At 41.5% G+C, this 14,916-nt stretch overlaps 1 protein-coding gene across 2 annotated transcripts in view; it reads left to right on the top strand.

Annotated features, from left to right (window-relative positions):
- LOC125307118 (two pore channel protein 2-like) overlaps positions 1 to 14,916 on the top strand; it is a 278,758-nt gene that overhangs the window by 52,041 nt on the left and 211,801 nt on the right. For both annotated transcript variants that reach the window (XM_048262913.1, XM_048262914.1), the window contains exon 5: positions 4,082 to 4,259. In XM_048262913.1, the coding sequence (XP_048118870.1) occupies positions 4,082 to 4,259 (178 nt within the window). The remainder of the gene's footprint in view (positions 1 to 4,081; positions 4,260 to 14,916) is intronic.

Below are 14,916 nucleotides of genomic sequence, written 5' to 3' on the forward strand. Positions count from 1 at the left end.
GTTGCTATGCTAAGCGAGGGCTCAGGCGTAGCCAGGCGTAGAAGTAATCAAAAACATCCACGTTTTCCCGACTTAAATACAGTTGCACGAGTAGTTGATAAAAATGTCTACGGTCACACAACATGAAATGTGGCGATTTTCCAAGCGAATAAACAGTGTTTATTCAATGTGTGGCGCAATAGCACTGGGAGGGGTAGACATACAGCAGTGTTTCTCAAACTTTTTTTCTGGGGACCCACTTTTTAAAAATGACAGACTATCGCGACCCAACTCGTGACTGTGGTAGTTAACAAACTAGATCAGTGGTTCTCAAACTTTTTCTTTCATTCCCCACTTTGATCAAGGGGGCATTCTCGAGCCCCACCTGTCCCTCATCACTCTAAGAAAGTTGTAGGTCAAGCTTAAAATTGTCAAATTTATGGAAATAATGAAAGTTCTAAATATATCCTCTTCAACAGAGTTAAAATCAGCTAGTGATGCAGATATAATAATAAATAAATACATAACACACATATTTCTGTTTCCCAGCAACATATTAGGAAGCATAGGCCATTTTACAGCATTGTACAATATATTCAATGAAATGCCAACATGCTGCATTAAATGGATCCATAATCCAGTCATACTGAGCACTGCTGGTTGGGAAATATTTTTGAAATAAACTTTGCAGGGATGTGATGTAGGCCTACTGTTTAATACATGGGATCACAAGAGTGCCTCCCAATCAGACGTTTCCGTGATTTCGCTCAGAAATCTCAAAGGCATAATACTGTCGCGATCGAGGCGCCTGTCCCATACTCAAGTTTTTTTGGTGAATGCAGTAATCTTATTTATCAGCTTCGTCAAGAAATGTTCATTAGTGAACGTGCTTGCAGATTCAAGCATGCACTCTTCCTCCAAGAAGAGGCGACTCGGAGCTCAAACACGCGCAACAGCACTTTACCTCGGGAAAGCCACCTTGCCTCGCTGTGAAACAGTACAGCCTTTTGGTCAGCTACCATCTCTTCGCAAAGTGCGGAGAATATGATATTTGTGTAATAATGTGATATTTGCTACCAACGCCGCTCTCACTCGTGCCATATTGCTTAATATAATCATCACATTGTTCAATGACTCTGACAAAAATCACAACAGTGCAGTGCACACACACACACACACACACACACACACACACACACACAGTGCATTGTAGCTTACAGTGGGTCCCAGTCCCAGTTCCACACTTCATTCACGATCATGGTGAATGGTGAAATGTAAGTACAACTGTAGCCGCTTGGGGGCAGCATAGTCCGCTGTGGAGTTCCACGGTCGAACCAGACGGCACATTCGACAGCAAAGGGCTGTGATTGGCCGAAGTTTTCAGTGTGTTTCTCTGTGTTTTAGCAGCCCCTGCAACATGCTAGTCCACTGTAGCCTAAGCCTTGTACATAATGTTAAACATAGTTTTGGATTCAGTGGCAAGATTTCTTGATTGTACAGTGTCTGTCTCTCAGTAATGTTTTAAAATGAGAGCTTCGTCAGCTGGCAGTAGGCTACTTTGTCGGTAGTCATGAGAAGTTAAACTTGCTAACAGAACATAAATATGCTGCCCAGAAACCTTGTGAATAGTTCTGATTTCTTTTACTACACTAACGAGGTTGAAATATAGACTTTGCCTACAGCATCTCCTTAACAGTAATGTTAACAAAATGACAGCATTCATATGACAAAAAAAAACGAATTCGGTCACTAAAGACTGTGCCACAGCAACCAGTGTAGGCTACAGTCCTACCCAATAGGCCTACTCGAAGCAGATAGCGTTGTCTGACGGTCGAGTGGGTTAATGCAGTGTTTCTCAAACTGTTTCAGATGGAGGACCACTTAACCAATAAAAAATGCATGGACCACCTAGCTAAAAAAAAATAGATTAGACCTACTTCAACAGTATATCAGCACAATAGGCCTACTCACTGAACCACCTTGCTTATTGTATTTTCACTTTGCTTATTGTGTCAGAGGATTCATATGATTTAAACTGGCATATCTTACATAGACAGTGTTGCAGAACTGTTTGGATTTACATACAAGTTGGTTCAATATTGCAAACAACTCATCTATATCATATTTTACCACGTCTGCTCGCGGACCACTTGGGATAGCTTGCGGACCACCAGTGGTCCCCGGACCACACTTTGAGAAACACTGGGTTAATGCACGTATTTCCAGAACAACAACTTTCAGGCAGTTCTGAGTTCGAATCTAGGCAGGAGCAGAGCCATATAAAGGCCTAGGCCTATTGTTATCATTTTTTGCAAGGTGTTGCTCCTGGCAATACTTGTTTATAAGACGTTTGGTGATTAATTGATAGCTGTTTTTGGGACAAACTCAATGCTCTTGTTGCTTGCAGTTTGTTAAATAAAGCGATGCAGATTACATTATTTATTTCTGATTAATTGCGTCTTTTGATGTATTTTGCAACATTTGCTTGTTAGGCTGGGCTACTGTCAATGTCCTGTACAGGTCAATGTTCAACAATTGCTGGTGTAGGCCTAGGCTATTAATCAATTAGGGACTGTTCGTTATTTATTTAATTAGAGGACCACCGGAGGAGTTTTGGGAGCGTTAGTCAAAAAAGACGTGACCCTCCCTCGCCAGCAAGAATTTTTTCTATGACCCTCCAAAGTGATTGAGAAAAAGCGATGACCCTCCCCAGTCCCAACAATTTATTGATGCCTTAGGCTACTAGGTCAATTTGGGAGCTTGCATGCTACGACTCCTTCCTTGAAATGCCTTGAAAAGGCTGTCGTTTACACAATTTCACAAATAATCACGGGACGAAACAAACCTGTCCACTTTTCCGGGTTTATCGGCATTATTTTAACTTTTTTCCTCGCTGTCTTAGGAGGAGCTGCAGGGCCGTCGCAGGGGATGCGAGGCCCTGTCTTGAACTTGACAGATGCAAGGCCCTTTTCACTACGTGCATGAAATCATGCGATAGCTTACTTTACACATAGCCAAGGCTACCGTCGGTGTATTTTAATAGTAGCCTAGTCTAATAAGCTACACCAGCTTGCCTTTAAGAGGGGAAATTCAATTGTATAGCCTATAACATTAGCTGAGTCACATATTTTGCCATATGGTGTTTATCATAGGCTACATCATGAAACCAAATAGTGTAACAGTTTTAACACTTTAACAGGGGAATTAATTGGGCATGAATCATTGTGCTGAGCGGTATTTGTCAATGAGCAGAAACACACACACGACATTCAAACTATTGATAAGATGTACTGGTCTGTATCTATAGGCTAACATTGGACAAATAAATGACACTGACTCGCCATATCCTGACTCAGGGAAAAAAACATTTTCTTGCTTTTGCCAAACTCAGCAATGAAATCATAGGCCAGTTTGCAGGTAGCCTAACTCTTTTTTTTTCATAGAAGGGAGAGCCCAGTCTCTCCTGTGACATGGAGGTGCATAAATAGTTTTTAATAGCCTGTTCAACTTCGAAAAGCCGTTCACCCGATGCCAGTCACTGATCGCAATTTCAAAGTTCGAAAGCTTCATCTTTTTAAGTTTTAAGTGCCTTCATTTGGTTTGCAATGAATGAGGATAATTGCTTTTTTTTTGCATTATTTTGAATCGACTTCGCTCCAGTCTCAACAGCACGTACTTTTTCCACACGCTAAGTTCTAACGCGACATACTGTAGGCCTATCCCCTCTCGCTTTCTCTCTCCATCCCTGCACACGGTGCTTTCTTAAAGGAGCTGCACCATTTTACAACAATTGCATTTACATTTTCATATTAGAATGTTTTGTCAAGTGTTTAAACTACCGTGATCAATTTAAGTTCCCGTGCCCCCTTTCGTCATGGAAGCAGTAAGTCAGTCGCATCAAAAATAGTAGTGGCACCCAAGTGACACCTTGTGGTTGTTTGTGTCAACTGCAGTTTGTGCCATTTCTGCTGAGAAAATGGGGTGCGTGATTCATGAAGGAACCCGTCCAAACTTAACGGGGACCCACTGTATCATTTAAATGTTAAAGCAGCATACTTTGCTTTTTTCAAACTTAGCATTTGTCTGTGTTAATGCTGTGAAGGGGTCTAGGTACCACCATAGCAGTCATCCTTGGTCTGGCCTTTTTTGAGAGGCCCTCTTCCTGGTCCCATACATCTGATCCACGACATCGGCCCTCACCTTGGGAGCCAGCTTGTGGCCTGACTGAGAGCATAGAGATGGTGTGCCTCTGCATCTTTGTTGTGGATTTTGCTGTGAAGGTAATTCCAAATATTTAGTATTTATGGTACCAGAATATAACCAGTTAATAGAGTGAATGTATGAAATATATGACATAATAATGTTTAATATATGTTTAATATATGAAAACATTTTTATATGATAACCTGTCCAGACTTGCTTTGACTTTTTTAACCATTATAGTTCAGATAAGTCCATGAAGACAGATGAATAGCATTTTAATTAATAGATTATTACAAAAAAAACTGTTGATTATTTACTCAGACATTTTTTTGTATTGCACAAATATGTTATGGTTACATGTGCAAATGAGGTATAATCTAACTATTTGCCAGTTTTTCACAACAGAAATCTGAACATTGGATAAAGCCTGGTTCAACATTTTTTTTTACATCTATTTTTAAGATTTCATAAATCAGAGAGTAATATTTTAGGAAGAAAATGTTAATCAATGGAAAATATAAATCAAAGTGCATCCAAATTCACACCTATTCTTCTCTGTTGAATTGCTCACAGAGCATTCATCACGCAGCTATCGCACATCATGTAAAACTGTGCAATGTCATCTTTCAAACAGTGCTAGTGGATAAAGTCACACGGAAAAAAAAATACTTTGAGTTTACATGAAATAATAAATAATAATATTTTCATTCTACAGACAGCCTGTCTCTGTCTCCACACCCATTCTTCTCGGAGGAGTATCTCACAAACTGTTCAGTCAACACAACAAACCATATATCAAAATAAACAGCGGACTTTAGTGAATACACAGATATAAAGCATTCCTCTGTACAACTAGCCGTTCTTGAGTTTGGAAATTGCAGCAAATTTCTACATTGCCTTCAACTGTGGACTGAAAATCCTTTTTTCAAAATATTGGGTTTTTTATGCTTTTAATCTGATAGGACAGTGAAGAGAGTGTAAGGAAGCGAATGGGAGAGAGATGGGGTGGGATTGGGAAATGACCAGGGTCCGACTCGAACCTGGGTCCCTGTGGTAGGTAGCCCTCTGGGGCTGGCTTTGGTTGCCTCGCGTCCACTCAATACCCAGATCCCCATCTGGAGTCTTCCATCCAATCAATGATACATTGGATATGGTACACTGGGATTGCAGTGCAAACAATTCAGCTTGCAGCCTGATGGTTTGCTTGTAAGGCATGCATGTGAAAACAGTGGAAAGCACTTTTTTTTTTAAGTATATTTTTTGGGCTTTTTTTGCCTTTATTTGGACAGGACAGTGGAGAGTGACAGGAAGCAAGTGGGAGGGAGAAATGGGGTGGGATCGGGAAATGACCGCAGGTCGGATTCAAACCTGGGTCCCCGTGGGCACTCGGACCCCTATATGGTACAGGTGCTGTAGCCTGCTGCGCCACAGCACCCCCCAGTGGAAAGCACTTTTAACCCTCTTGTTGTGTTAAAATTTGACCGATTTACAATTTTGTTTTTATTAAAAATATTGTTAATTTAATCTGTCATGAGTCACCATGACTTTGCTCACACAGGACATCTGAATACATGAAGTAAATGTTGATCATTTTCATAACATTTTGGGTGCACCCCCATAACATTTTGTGCACCTTCCCAATCAAAAATGACCATCCATTAGAAATGAATGGGTGAGACTATGGTAAGTGTATAAATGTAGTCCAGGCACACACCCATTGATCAGAAGGACAGTGTATGTGCTTGTGTACATTGTCACAAATACACACACACACACACACACACACACACACACACAAACATACTCTCACCCTCACCTTTGTTTCTATGACGGCCACCACAGGAACCTTTCCTCAATAGAATCTTTACCCCACTGAGTTGTGTCAGGTCAATTAGGCTTACATGTGTTAAATAGCAAAAAAGTTGAAAAGTTGATATATTCAAAATAACTTAAAGGGACACCAGGCAACGTTTTCATGTTAATTAATCATCTTCGTAAGTCGGTATATGGTTAAATGACTCATTACAGGGTTTAATGAAGGCTCTCGCCCGCCCCTGCCTGCCTGTAGAAAGAATATCCCACTTACCAAGTTGATTGTATCCTACCCGCCGACCGAAGCAGGATCAGTTTACAGCACAGCGGTAGGCTAACGAAACGCTAGAGATTGTTGCAAACGTGTGTATAATGGCAGAGCCGGCGAAGAAGCAGCGAAAACCACTGACGGAAGACGCAAAGAAAAGGAAAAGAGCTTCAGACCGAGCGAGGGGGAGTTTCGTAGAGAAAAAGCATCAGGCTTGCCTGGTGTCCCTTTAAATTGATACCAAGGTCTATCACAGCATCAGATGATAATTATGTATGTATTTGGATTTATAATAAATCATAAACCAAAATACATGCTCTATATATAGGGCTACCAATTCAGCTGCTTGGGCAGAAAAAGTACCTGGGAGGGAGTGAGATTCAACCTAATCAAATTGATTCAGTGATACAGTAAGCCACTTCATACCTCTCCGGACCCCAAACGCTTAGCTGAGCCATCAACAAACAATATTAGGTCATGATTTGACAAAGGTGTTTCAGAAATGTCTGGGTGAGGTTTCACAGCAATCATGTGAATCACCATCATCTGCTGTTGGCAGTAGAGTAGATGGGGTAAGTGTTGTACAACGTGCAAGGATTACATGAGTAAGACTTAATAACACATGCTGATATGACAGGAGACGGGCAGGTGTAAGATGTTATGTTTTTGCTTGTAGAAGCAGTGAGTGTACTTCATGTGGGACATGTACAATGAGTGGATGTAAAAACACAATGTCAGCTAAGCTGAAAGCTAACACTTGCAGCTGCTGCCACATCATTCCTTTCACTACTGGATCTAGGTAGAGCTAGATAGATACTTTATTGATCCCCAAGGGGGTCTAATTGCTTAGATACATAAGCCACTGGTCTGTGCTGACCACCATGCTGTTGACATAACACCCCTGACATGTACCCTGCTTTTTCACACATAAAACAAATGGAATATTAAGTCATAGTTAGGCAACCCACGAGCTGAAGCTGACACTAATGCTTGTTGTAGATCTATAAAGGCTTTATCACAATTGTCAGTCTAAGTCAGATTGTCAGGCAAGTTTTTACATGTATTTGCACATGCCAACCAACCACCGCCCATGCCCCACCCCCCCGCGCTGGGACCCCCAAAACCCAAAAAATGCAGTTTTTTTCGAAATAACTACCTGAACCGTGGCACCGAGGTGGTGGTATGTTGGTCTCAAGGGCCCACATCAACCTAGCCCATAATCCCTCATTTGTGATTTGCCCCCGGTATAAAATGAAAATGCAATATCATTCTGCTTTAATCGCCCCTATCTTCAGTTAAGATGTTCAGAACCAAATTTTATGTGTATGATTAACCTGACATTACCTGGGGGTATGCCAAGTTTCGTAGAATTTCATCCATGGGGGGTCTAAAAAAAATGTAAGTTGTGTACATTTAGTGACTGTACACTCATTGGCCTGTAGATGGTGGTGTTGAGCGAAGGGTTGCTGGAAGACACGCACTCTTTCTCACAAACATACATACATCAACACACACACGCACATACACATAGATAGATAGATAGATAGATAGATAGCTAGATAGATACTTTATTGATCCCCAAGGGGAAATTCAAGGTCTCAGTAGCATACAGACATCACACACAACATGCACTTGCAGCAGAAATGGTAAATATAAGTATAAACATATAACAAAACTCCACTGTACAATAGAGACAGTAGAATATAAGAAAAACTAAGAAAAGACTAAATACTAAATATACTATATAAATTAAATAAAAAAATCCACAGTGTGCTTGAGGGTGATCAAGCATGAGACGCTTGCAGTGACAGAGCCGGGACTGGCCTGTAGTTCTGAGGTGCTCAAGAGAGTGAGTGTCATGGTGAAGGTGCAAAAAGTAGTCCAACAGTAGTCCTGTAGTTCTGTGTGCATGGTAAGGTGCTCAAGAGAGTGAGTGTCATGGTGAAGGTGCAAAAAGTAGTCCAACAGTAGTCCAACAGACAACAGACAACATGCACACATACACACACACACGCATGCACACACACATCCACAGGCACAGACACACGCATCCACATACACAAACACACTCAAACACACACACACACACACACACACATGTACGCACGCACACATACACACACAGACAGAAACACACACATGCACACATACACACAGATACGCACACACACAAACACACACATGCACGCACACATACACACGCACACACACACAGGCACACACATACTATCGGTATGATTATCAGTAGGATTAAAGGAAAACCGAATATTCATCATCATTTAGGCTGCATTTCCAGTATTGGCGTTACATAGTTTGTCCACTAGATGGCACACGTTGCAGTTAGACGTAACTTTGTTGGAAGCAAGGGCGTAGGTTTGGTCTGAGCTTTGGTGTGGGGACACTACCCACTACCCCCCCCACCGAGACAAATGGATGTGGAGATGGGTGCAGAGAATAATTATTAAATCTCTTGAAGTTATTTTTTCTCGCGAACTGTTTATTACTAGTGTTGATGAACTGACCGATGTGTCGGTTAATTAACCTGGTTCGTGTCACTGAGCCGGGAGAATCGAGTGCCAACGTCAATAAACCGACTCAGTGTTACTAACATAATTCGTTTTCACATACAGAGCAACACTGGCTTGATTGGCTGTGCTCGAGTGTTCTCGTCGCTACTCTTTCATCTTATCGCGTATTAGCGCCTCTACTGGAGTGGTAGTATAATCAGTCAAACTATGATAAGCCTGTATGGCTCTGGGACTCATAACTGTGGCTGCCAAACGAGTCAAACAGTTCGCTAGATTCTCCGGGCCTCGTAACCGTGGCTGCCACACGAGTCAAACCGTTCGCTAGGTTCTCGGTAATCCAGTAATCAACCGATCACATAAGCCTTTCTAGTGCAAACTAGATGATTATGTTCATTGAAATGTTATCGATGGGAAAGTATTATATCACATAGGCCTACCTACAAATACACATAGGCCTAATGTTATCTTGGTAGTTACGTTAAATAAATGCTTAGAAGTGAATGACTGTAGGCTGCAGGCTGTCACAAGGAGACTGAGTGAGACCGAATGTAACCGTGCAACCGCTGTTTAAAATATCCATTTAAATTGTAGCCTAATATAATGCACTGTTGTGCATTTTAAATCAGAAATAAGAATGTGAGGAGGTTGCTATTAACTTGCATCTACAATCGAAACTATCTACATGCAAATTGAATGGCCTTATGTCCGGTCTATGGATGTCTGCTTTAGTTGACAGCACGGTCACTAGATTTTAATCGGTAAAGTTGAGGAGCTGGTATCTGTTAATGTTAGTGCAAATAGGCTTAGATTCATGTCCCTTGTAGTTTGCAGAATCGAGAGGTACATGGCAAGCCCCACATGAACGGTTTCATTTTGAGAGGTAGATATCCATGCTCTGGCACCCCCTCTGCGATGCGTTCGTCCTCCAGTTTCATGCGTCAGTTTCATGAGCTTTTATGACAAAACCGTGACTGTGGTAGTTAGCAAACTACATCCTAATAGGAAACTGACAAATGGTGTAGGCCTATAACACAACATAAATTGTACTGGCGACCCAAATAAAATCTCCTACGACTTGTTTTCAGTGCATCATAGATGATTGTGTTCATGGCCATTCACATATCGATGGGGAAGTTCATCACATAGCCTACATAACACGTCATGTTATCTTTGTAGTTATAAAGTTAAATGTTAGAGAGGTGAATGTTGCTGGCTTCATAGTAGGTTCACAAAGTGACCGCGCACCAGGCTACTGAACGAGACCGTAACCGAGAGTATGAGTCTAATCAAACAGGTGTTATCGCAAGTTTGAGTTATCAACCGATCGCAGAAACCTATTTATTTTTCGTGCATCTTAGGTGATTGTGTAGCCTACATAGACATTCATAGGCTACATTACCGATAGATATAAAATACAAATACAAATAAACGTCATGTTATCTTTGTAGTTATGTTAAATGAAATGTTTGTTGGTAGGTAGTGTCGTGGAAAAACCGGTCCACTTCCGAATCCACTGAACAATTTATCACTTAACTACTTACTAATTAGCACTCTGGAACAAAGCGTCCGAAGGAGACAATGCAGACAGGAGATCTCTGAAGACTGTTGATCTTTATTCACCGTATTGCAGTGATAGTCCAGCCTAAACGATGTCCAGACCAGGTGTCAAGCAATAGGGTGATGTGAGATGTCATCAGCTGGCGCCCCCGATGAGATCTGAAATCAAAATGGCTGCGGCCTATCTTTTATACTCCTTAACCTAGAAGTTGGGCCTTCTCGCCTCCCTCGAAAAACACCTGTTGGCCTATCAGCATCCACCAAGGTTACGGATATTGGTGGGACCCCTTGTCATATCATGCATAAAAATTATATGCAAAACTGTCTGATTCTGTTTTTTTCCAGTTACCATTACCTCATCCTCTTGCTCTTGACCGTCTAGGCCCAGTGTCACTGTGCACTCATTCACCCCACTCTTTGACACCTGGTCTGGTCTGCTTAAGATGTGTACAGGCCTTGAAGTCTCATAATAATTGCAGTAATATCAAAGTTTATAAAAAAAACATACATACATCCTTTAAGTCATAGAAATCCACCACATATTCCCTCCTTTGAGGCTAAATTAGCCTCACTTTACAGCAAGCATACTTGACATGTCATGACCTAATATATTGTCAAGACCTGTTTATCCAGACATGCGTGAGCATTTACTATGGAACCTTGTATATGGTTAGCACCCTTCCTAAGTGATGAGTATACAATTTTCATTATCATATGTGTAATTGCAAAAAAAATTTATATATATATATAAATGTAAATGTAATATATCATTACCTAATCTATTAAAATGATGACTATGCTGACTCCGATATGTGTAATATTGCTAAATGATTGACCTGGACGCCCAGACAGGGTGACAAAAATACCAATTTTTATTATGAACAATGGCTAGGACCCGAGACGGATTTGTCCCCAAAGCCGACCAATATGCCAGGCACTTTGAGCATTTTTTTTTTTTTTTTTTTTTTCATGCAACGGCCATCGTGCCAATTCGGAGTTACATAACATCATGATCGCATTCGTCCCCAATTTGCCAATCCGTTTTCTCCTCACATATTTGTAAGTATATATATATTGATTGATTTAGGTTGATTATTTTCCTTACATGTCCCACCCCCACCCTGTTCTCCTGTAGCATGCCCCCTTAGATATCTCCCAGATATCACACCCTTCCGGGCTGGGTGGACGTCACCGGTCGCAAGTGTACGCCACACTATGGAGCCGGGCCGTCAGTCCCCTGCCTTAGGTTGCCCCTGCTGACCAAAATGGGGTCTTACCCGTCATTGGGCACTGCCTGAGCCACAAACTCCGCCACGCCTTTTGGCGGGCCGGGGCTAGCATACGGCAGGCTGGGGTGAGAGCATGTATTATAAATTTCAAGCAAGCAGTACAATCCAACTCTTCTGGATGGCCTTGCAGGTGAGGGCTAATCCTCCACAATTCTAAGTTTCATCTACGCATAATAAGTATTCATTAGCCATACATCAACATCCATCTTACCTTTCCCTTATCGCTTTTTGCTCTTTTGAGGCGACTATTCGTATCAGGTCACAGCCCATGACTTCTATCCTTTTCTCTGTCACCTGGGCGTGCAGGTACATGTCTTGTGAGTTACCTATCAGTAATTGTGTGTGTGTGTGTACAGACAAAGCATCTATGTACAGTGGGCAGTGCTTCGACTTGGCCAGCTTCACTCGCGGTCCGCGCGTGGGATCACGCGGTATCACGCGACTTTAATTTGTATTTTTCCAGTGAGACGCTACAACAACCCAAACAACCGGTAGATGGCTCAAGTGAGCAGGGTGTCTCGTAAAAAGAAATGGAGCCTGGAAAACCCTACACAGACTTCACTACAGACTTTAGCAGACTGGTTTAGAAATAATGTAATAGCCAGAAATATGCCTGCCCTGCCCTAATAAAGAAATATTTGGTTAACTGCGAAAGTGAATCCCGTTTGCAGCCAGAGAGACGCAGGGACAAATTAAACATTCTGGTTTTCTCCGAGTGCAACGATGATAGACAGACATCATTTGGAGTATTAACCTCCGTTGCTCAGCCAAATGCCTTCCTGTTAAGTCCTGTTATCACGGAGTTACAGGCGATAAACGATTTTTGATGGTCACAAGTTTACTTCATTAGCGGTTTATTTTGGATTATTAAAGAATGTTTTTCATTTAAAGGTTTGACTTCGTGCTTATTTAGTAGATCATTTAGTGCTCTCCCCAATCCCAGACGTTCACATTGCATGTTTGTTTGTAATGGATGCAACCGCGAGATAGGCTATGCGTTTGACAATGAGTTGTTAAACCAAGACATATAGCCCAGCAGCAATCTAGGGACTGATCGTTATTTATTGAAGGGGCCACCGGAGGAATTTTGAGTGCTTCAGTTGGAAGTTGCATGACCCTCTCTTGCCTGCTAGAAATTGTTCAATGACCCTCCGACAGAATTGTTAAAAAAGACATGACCCTCCCCTGCCAATTGTCTTCCGCCCGCGCCACAGCCACACACTTTGTGATAACGTTCTTAAATCAATCTTTCCCGTGAGCTTGCATGCTACCAGTCCTTCCTTTTCAAATGTGTTGCGCCTGTTTGCACAATTTCACAAATAATCATATGTGATTAATAGTATGACAAATAATCCCTGTGCACGGGGACCTAAAACAATGCATGCCAACTTTTTCGGTGTTTATCCACGTATTTTAACTTTCCCCGCTGTCTTGCCGTTTTAATGTTTTCCGTAGAATATCCCATATTTTAATACTCTCATAACAGCCCTGCCATCGGGCCTGTCTCTGTGTTGCCCTGTTGCTACCCCTTGCCCTTCCAACTTAAACAGATGTCTTCAAATCATCGCTTTCCTTGCTTGAAGGCGAACTTAGAGTGATGTTAACCTATTTAAGTTTAAGTAGCGATTGTCGTGGAGAGCACGATTCATTGGCGCTTGCATGTTCGGCCTTATGTCTACGTGCGCACCTGGAGGCTACTCAGCTGCAAGAGAAATAATTTCCCCTATTTGTATGTTCACTGCAAGTTGGCCTACCATAACTTACCAACTCTGCACTGTAGACTGGCTATTTATATTTTTCTGTGAAATAAGCAAATGTATTTGTTCAACTTTATGAAGCAGAATTACGCGATAGGGTACTTGGAACATAATACATTTGACAAAGGACAGATGAATGTTGCTAGTGACAAAATATTAACTTTCAGTGTTTTTACGATGTCTTTGTCATGGGGAAGTGTTTTCCCCCATGCATTTATTCTAGGTTACTGTCAATGACTGCCGTGAGAGAAGCGGGTTCTGTGTTTCGTTCATGTCAGTGACTGACGCGAGAGAAGCGGGGTCTGTGTTGTGTTGCGTTATGTTAATTTATTTTCATTGGGCATACCGTGCCGTGCCGTCCACAGCTCTTCAGTTCTGACAAAGCCAAAATTACTCCTTTTGAAACAATGAGTGCAGGAAAGCGTTTGTATGGTTATATTGTTTGGGGGTTGTCCCAAGCAGCTTTCAGCCATAAGGCTACTTTGAGAACATTTCAATTCACCCGACACTAATATTCAAAATGTTGAAAACTATTTCGGCATAGCCTATAAAGCAGTTTAATTAATATGGAATGTTAGTTGTAAACAAACGAGCTACTTGGTGAGGCTTGGCAATCTTCACGATAGGCCTATTAACTAACCACCCGATTCACGTTGGCTGGGGGGAAGGGGGGCCATCAGACAATTGTGCCCAGTTAATCCGGCCCTTCCCCCCAAAAATCACACCTTCCCACCTCAGCTTAAAAGAAGTCAAGAGGACTCCTTACTCACAGACCTATTCACAAAGCTGCGGTTTTGAAATCCTATGCAGCTACAGGAGCTTCCAATCGCGAGGAAGCAATTTTGCATTGTAGGCATAACTAACATGCAATAACGCCGCCAACAACAACCAAAACTAGGCTAATCATTGTCAACATGTAAATTAAATGTAACATTATTGTGAATCAAATTAAAATGTTCTCTTTTGCAAACATAGGCATAGTAACAGAATAATTTAATAATGTTACAAAGATACTACATCAATCCATTATGTTTCATTGGGCTACTAGGCTATTTGTTTTGCCTTGATTCATTTAGGCTAGGCCTTTTTATTCAGGGGCCATATTCACAAAGAATTTTAAGGCTAAAAGTAGCTCCTAACTGGCTTAATTTAGGAGCAACTCCTAAAAATAATGGAAGTGTCACTCCTAACTTTAGGACTCCTAATTTTTTCACAAAAAGTAATTCACGAAGCATTTTAGACCTAAAAGTAGCACCTAAGTCTGGGACAGCTTAAGTCGAGAGGAGTCCTAACTCACTAAGACCTATTCATAAACAGCTTTTTTGTGGCATTTTACGTTGCGATGTTTTTGAAATAGCCTATGCTAACAGGAGCTTCCAATGTGAGGGAACAATTTTGCATTCATAATAGGGATGCAATAACGCCACCAACAACAACCAAAACTACTCATTGTTAACATGTAAATGAAATGTAACGTTTCATTGTGAATCAAATTAAAATGTTCTCCTCTTTGCAAACGTAGC

Source organism: Alosa alosa, chromosome 14, assembly GCF_017589495.1.
Source record: "Alosa alosa isolate M-15738 ecotype Scorff River chromosome 14, AALO_Geno_1.1, whole genome shotgun sequence".
Lineage (NCBI taxonomy): Eukaryota > Metazoa > Chordata > Actinopteri > Clupeiformes > Clupeidae > Alosa > Alosa alosa.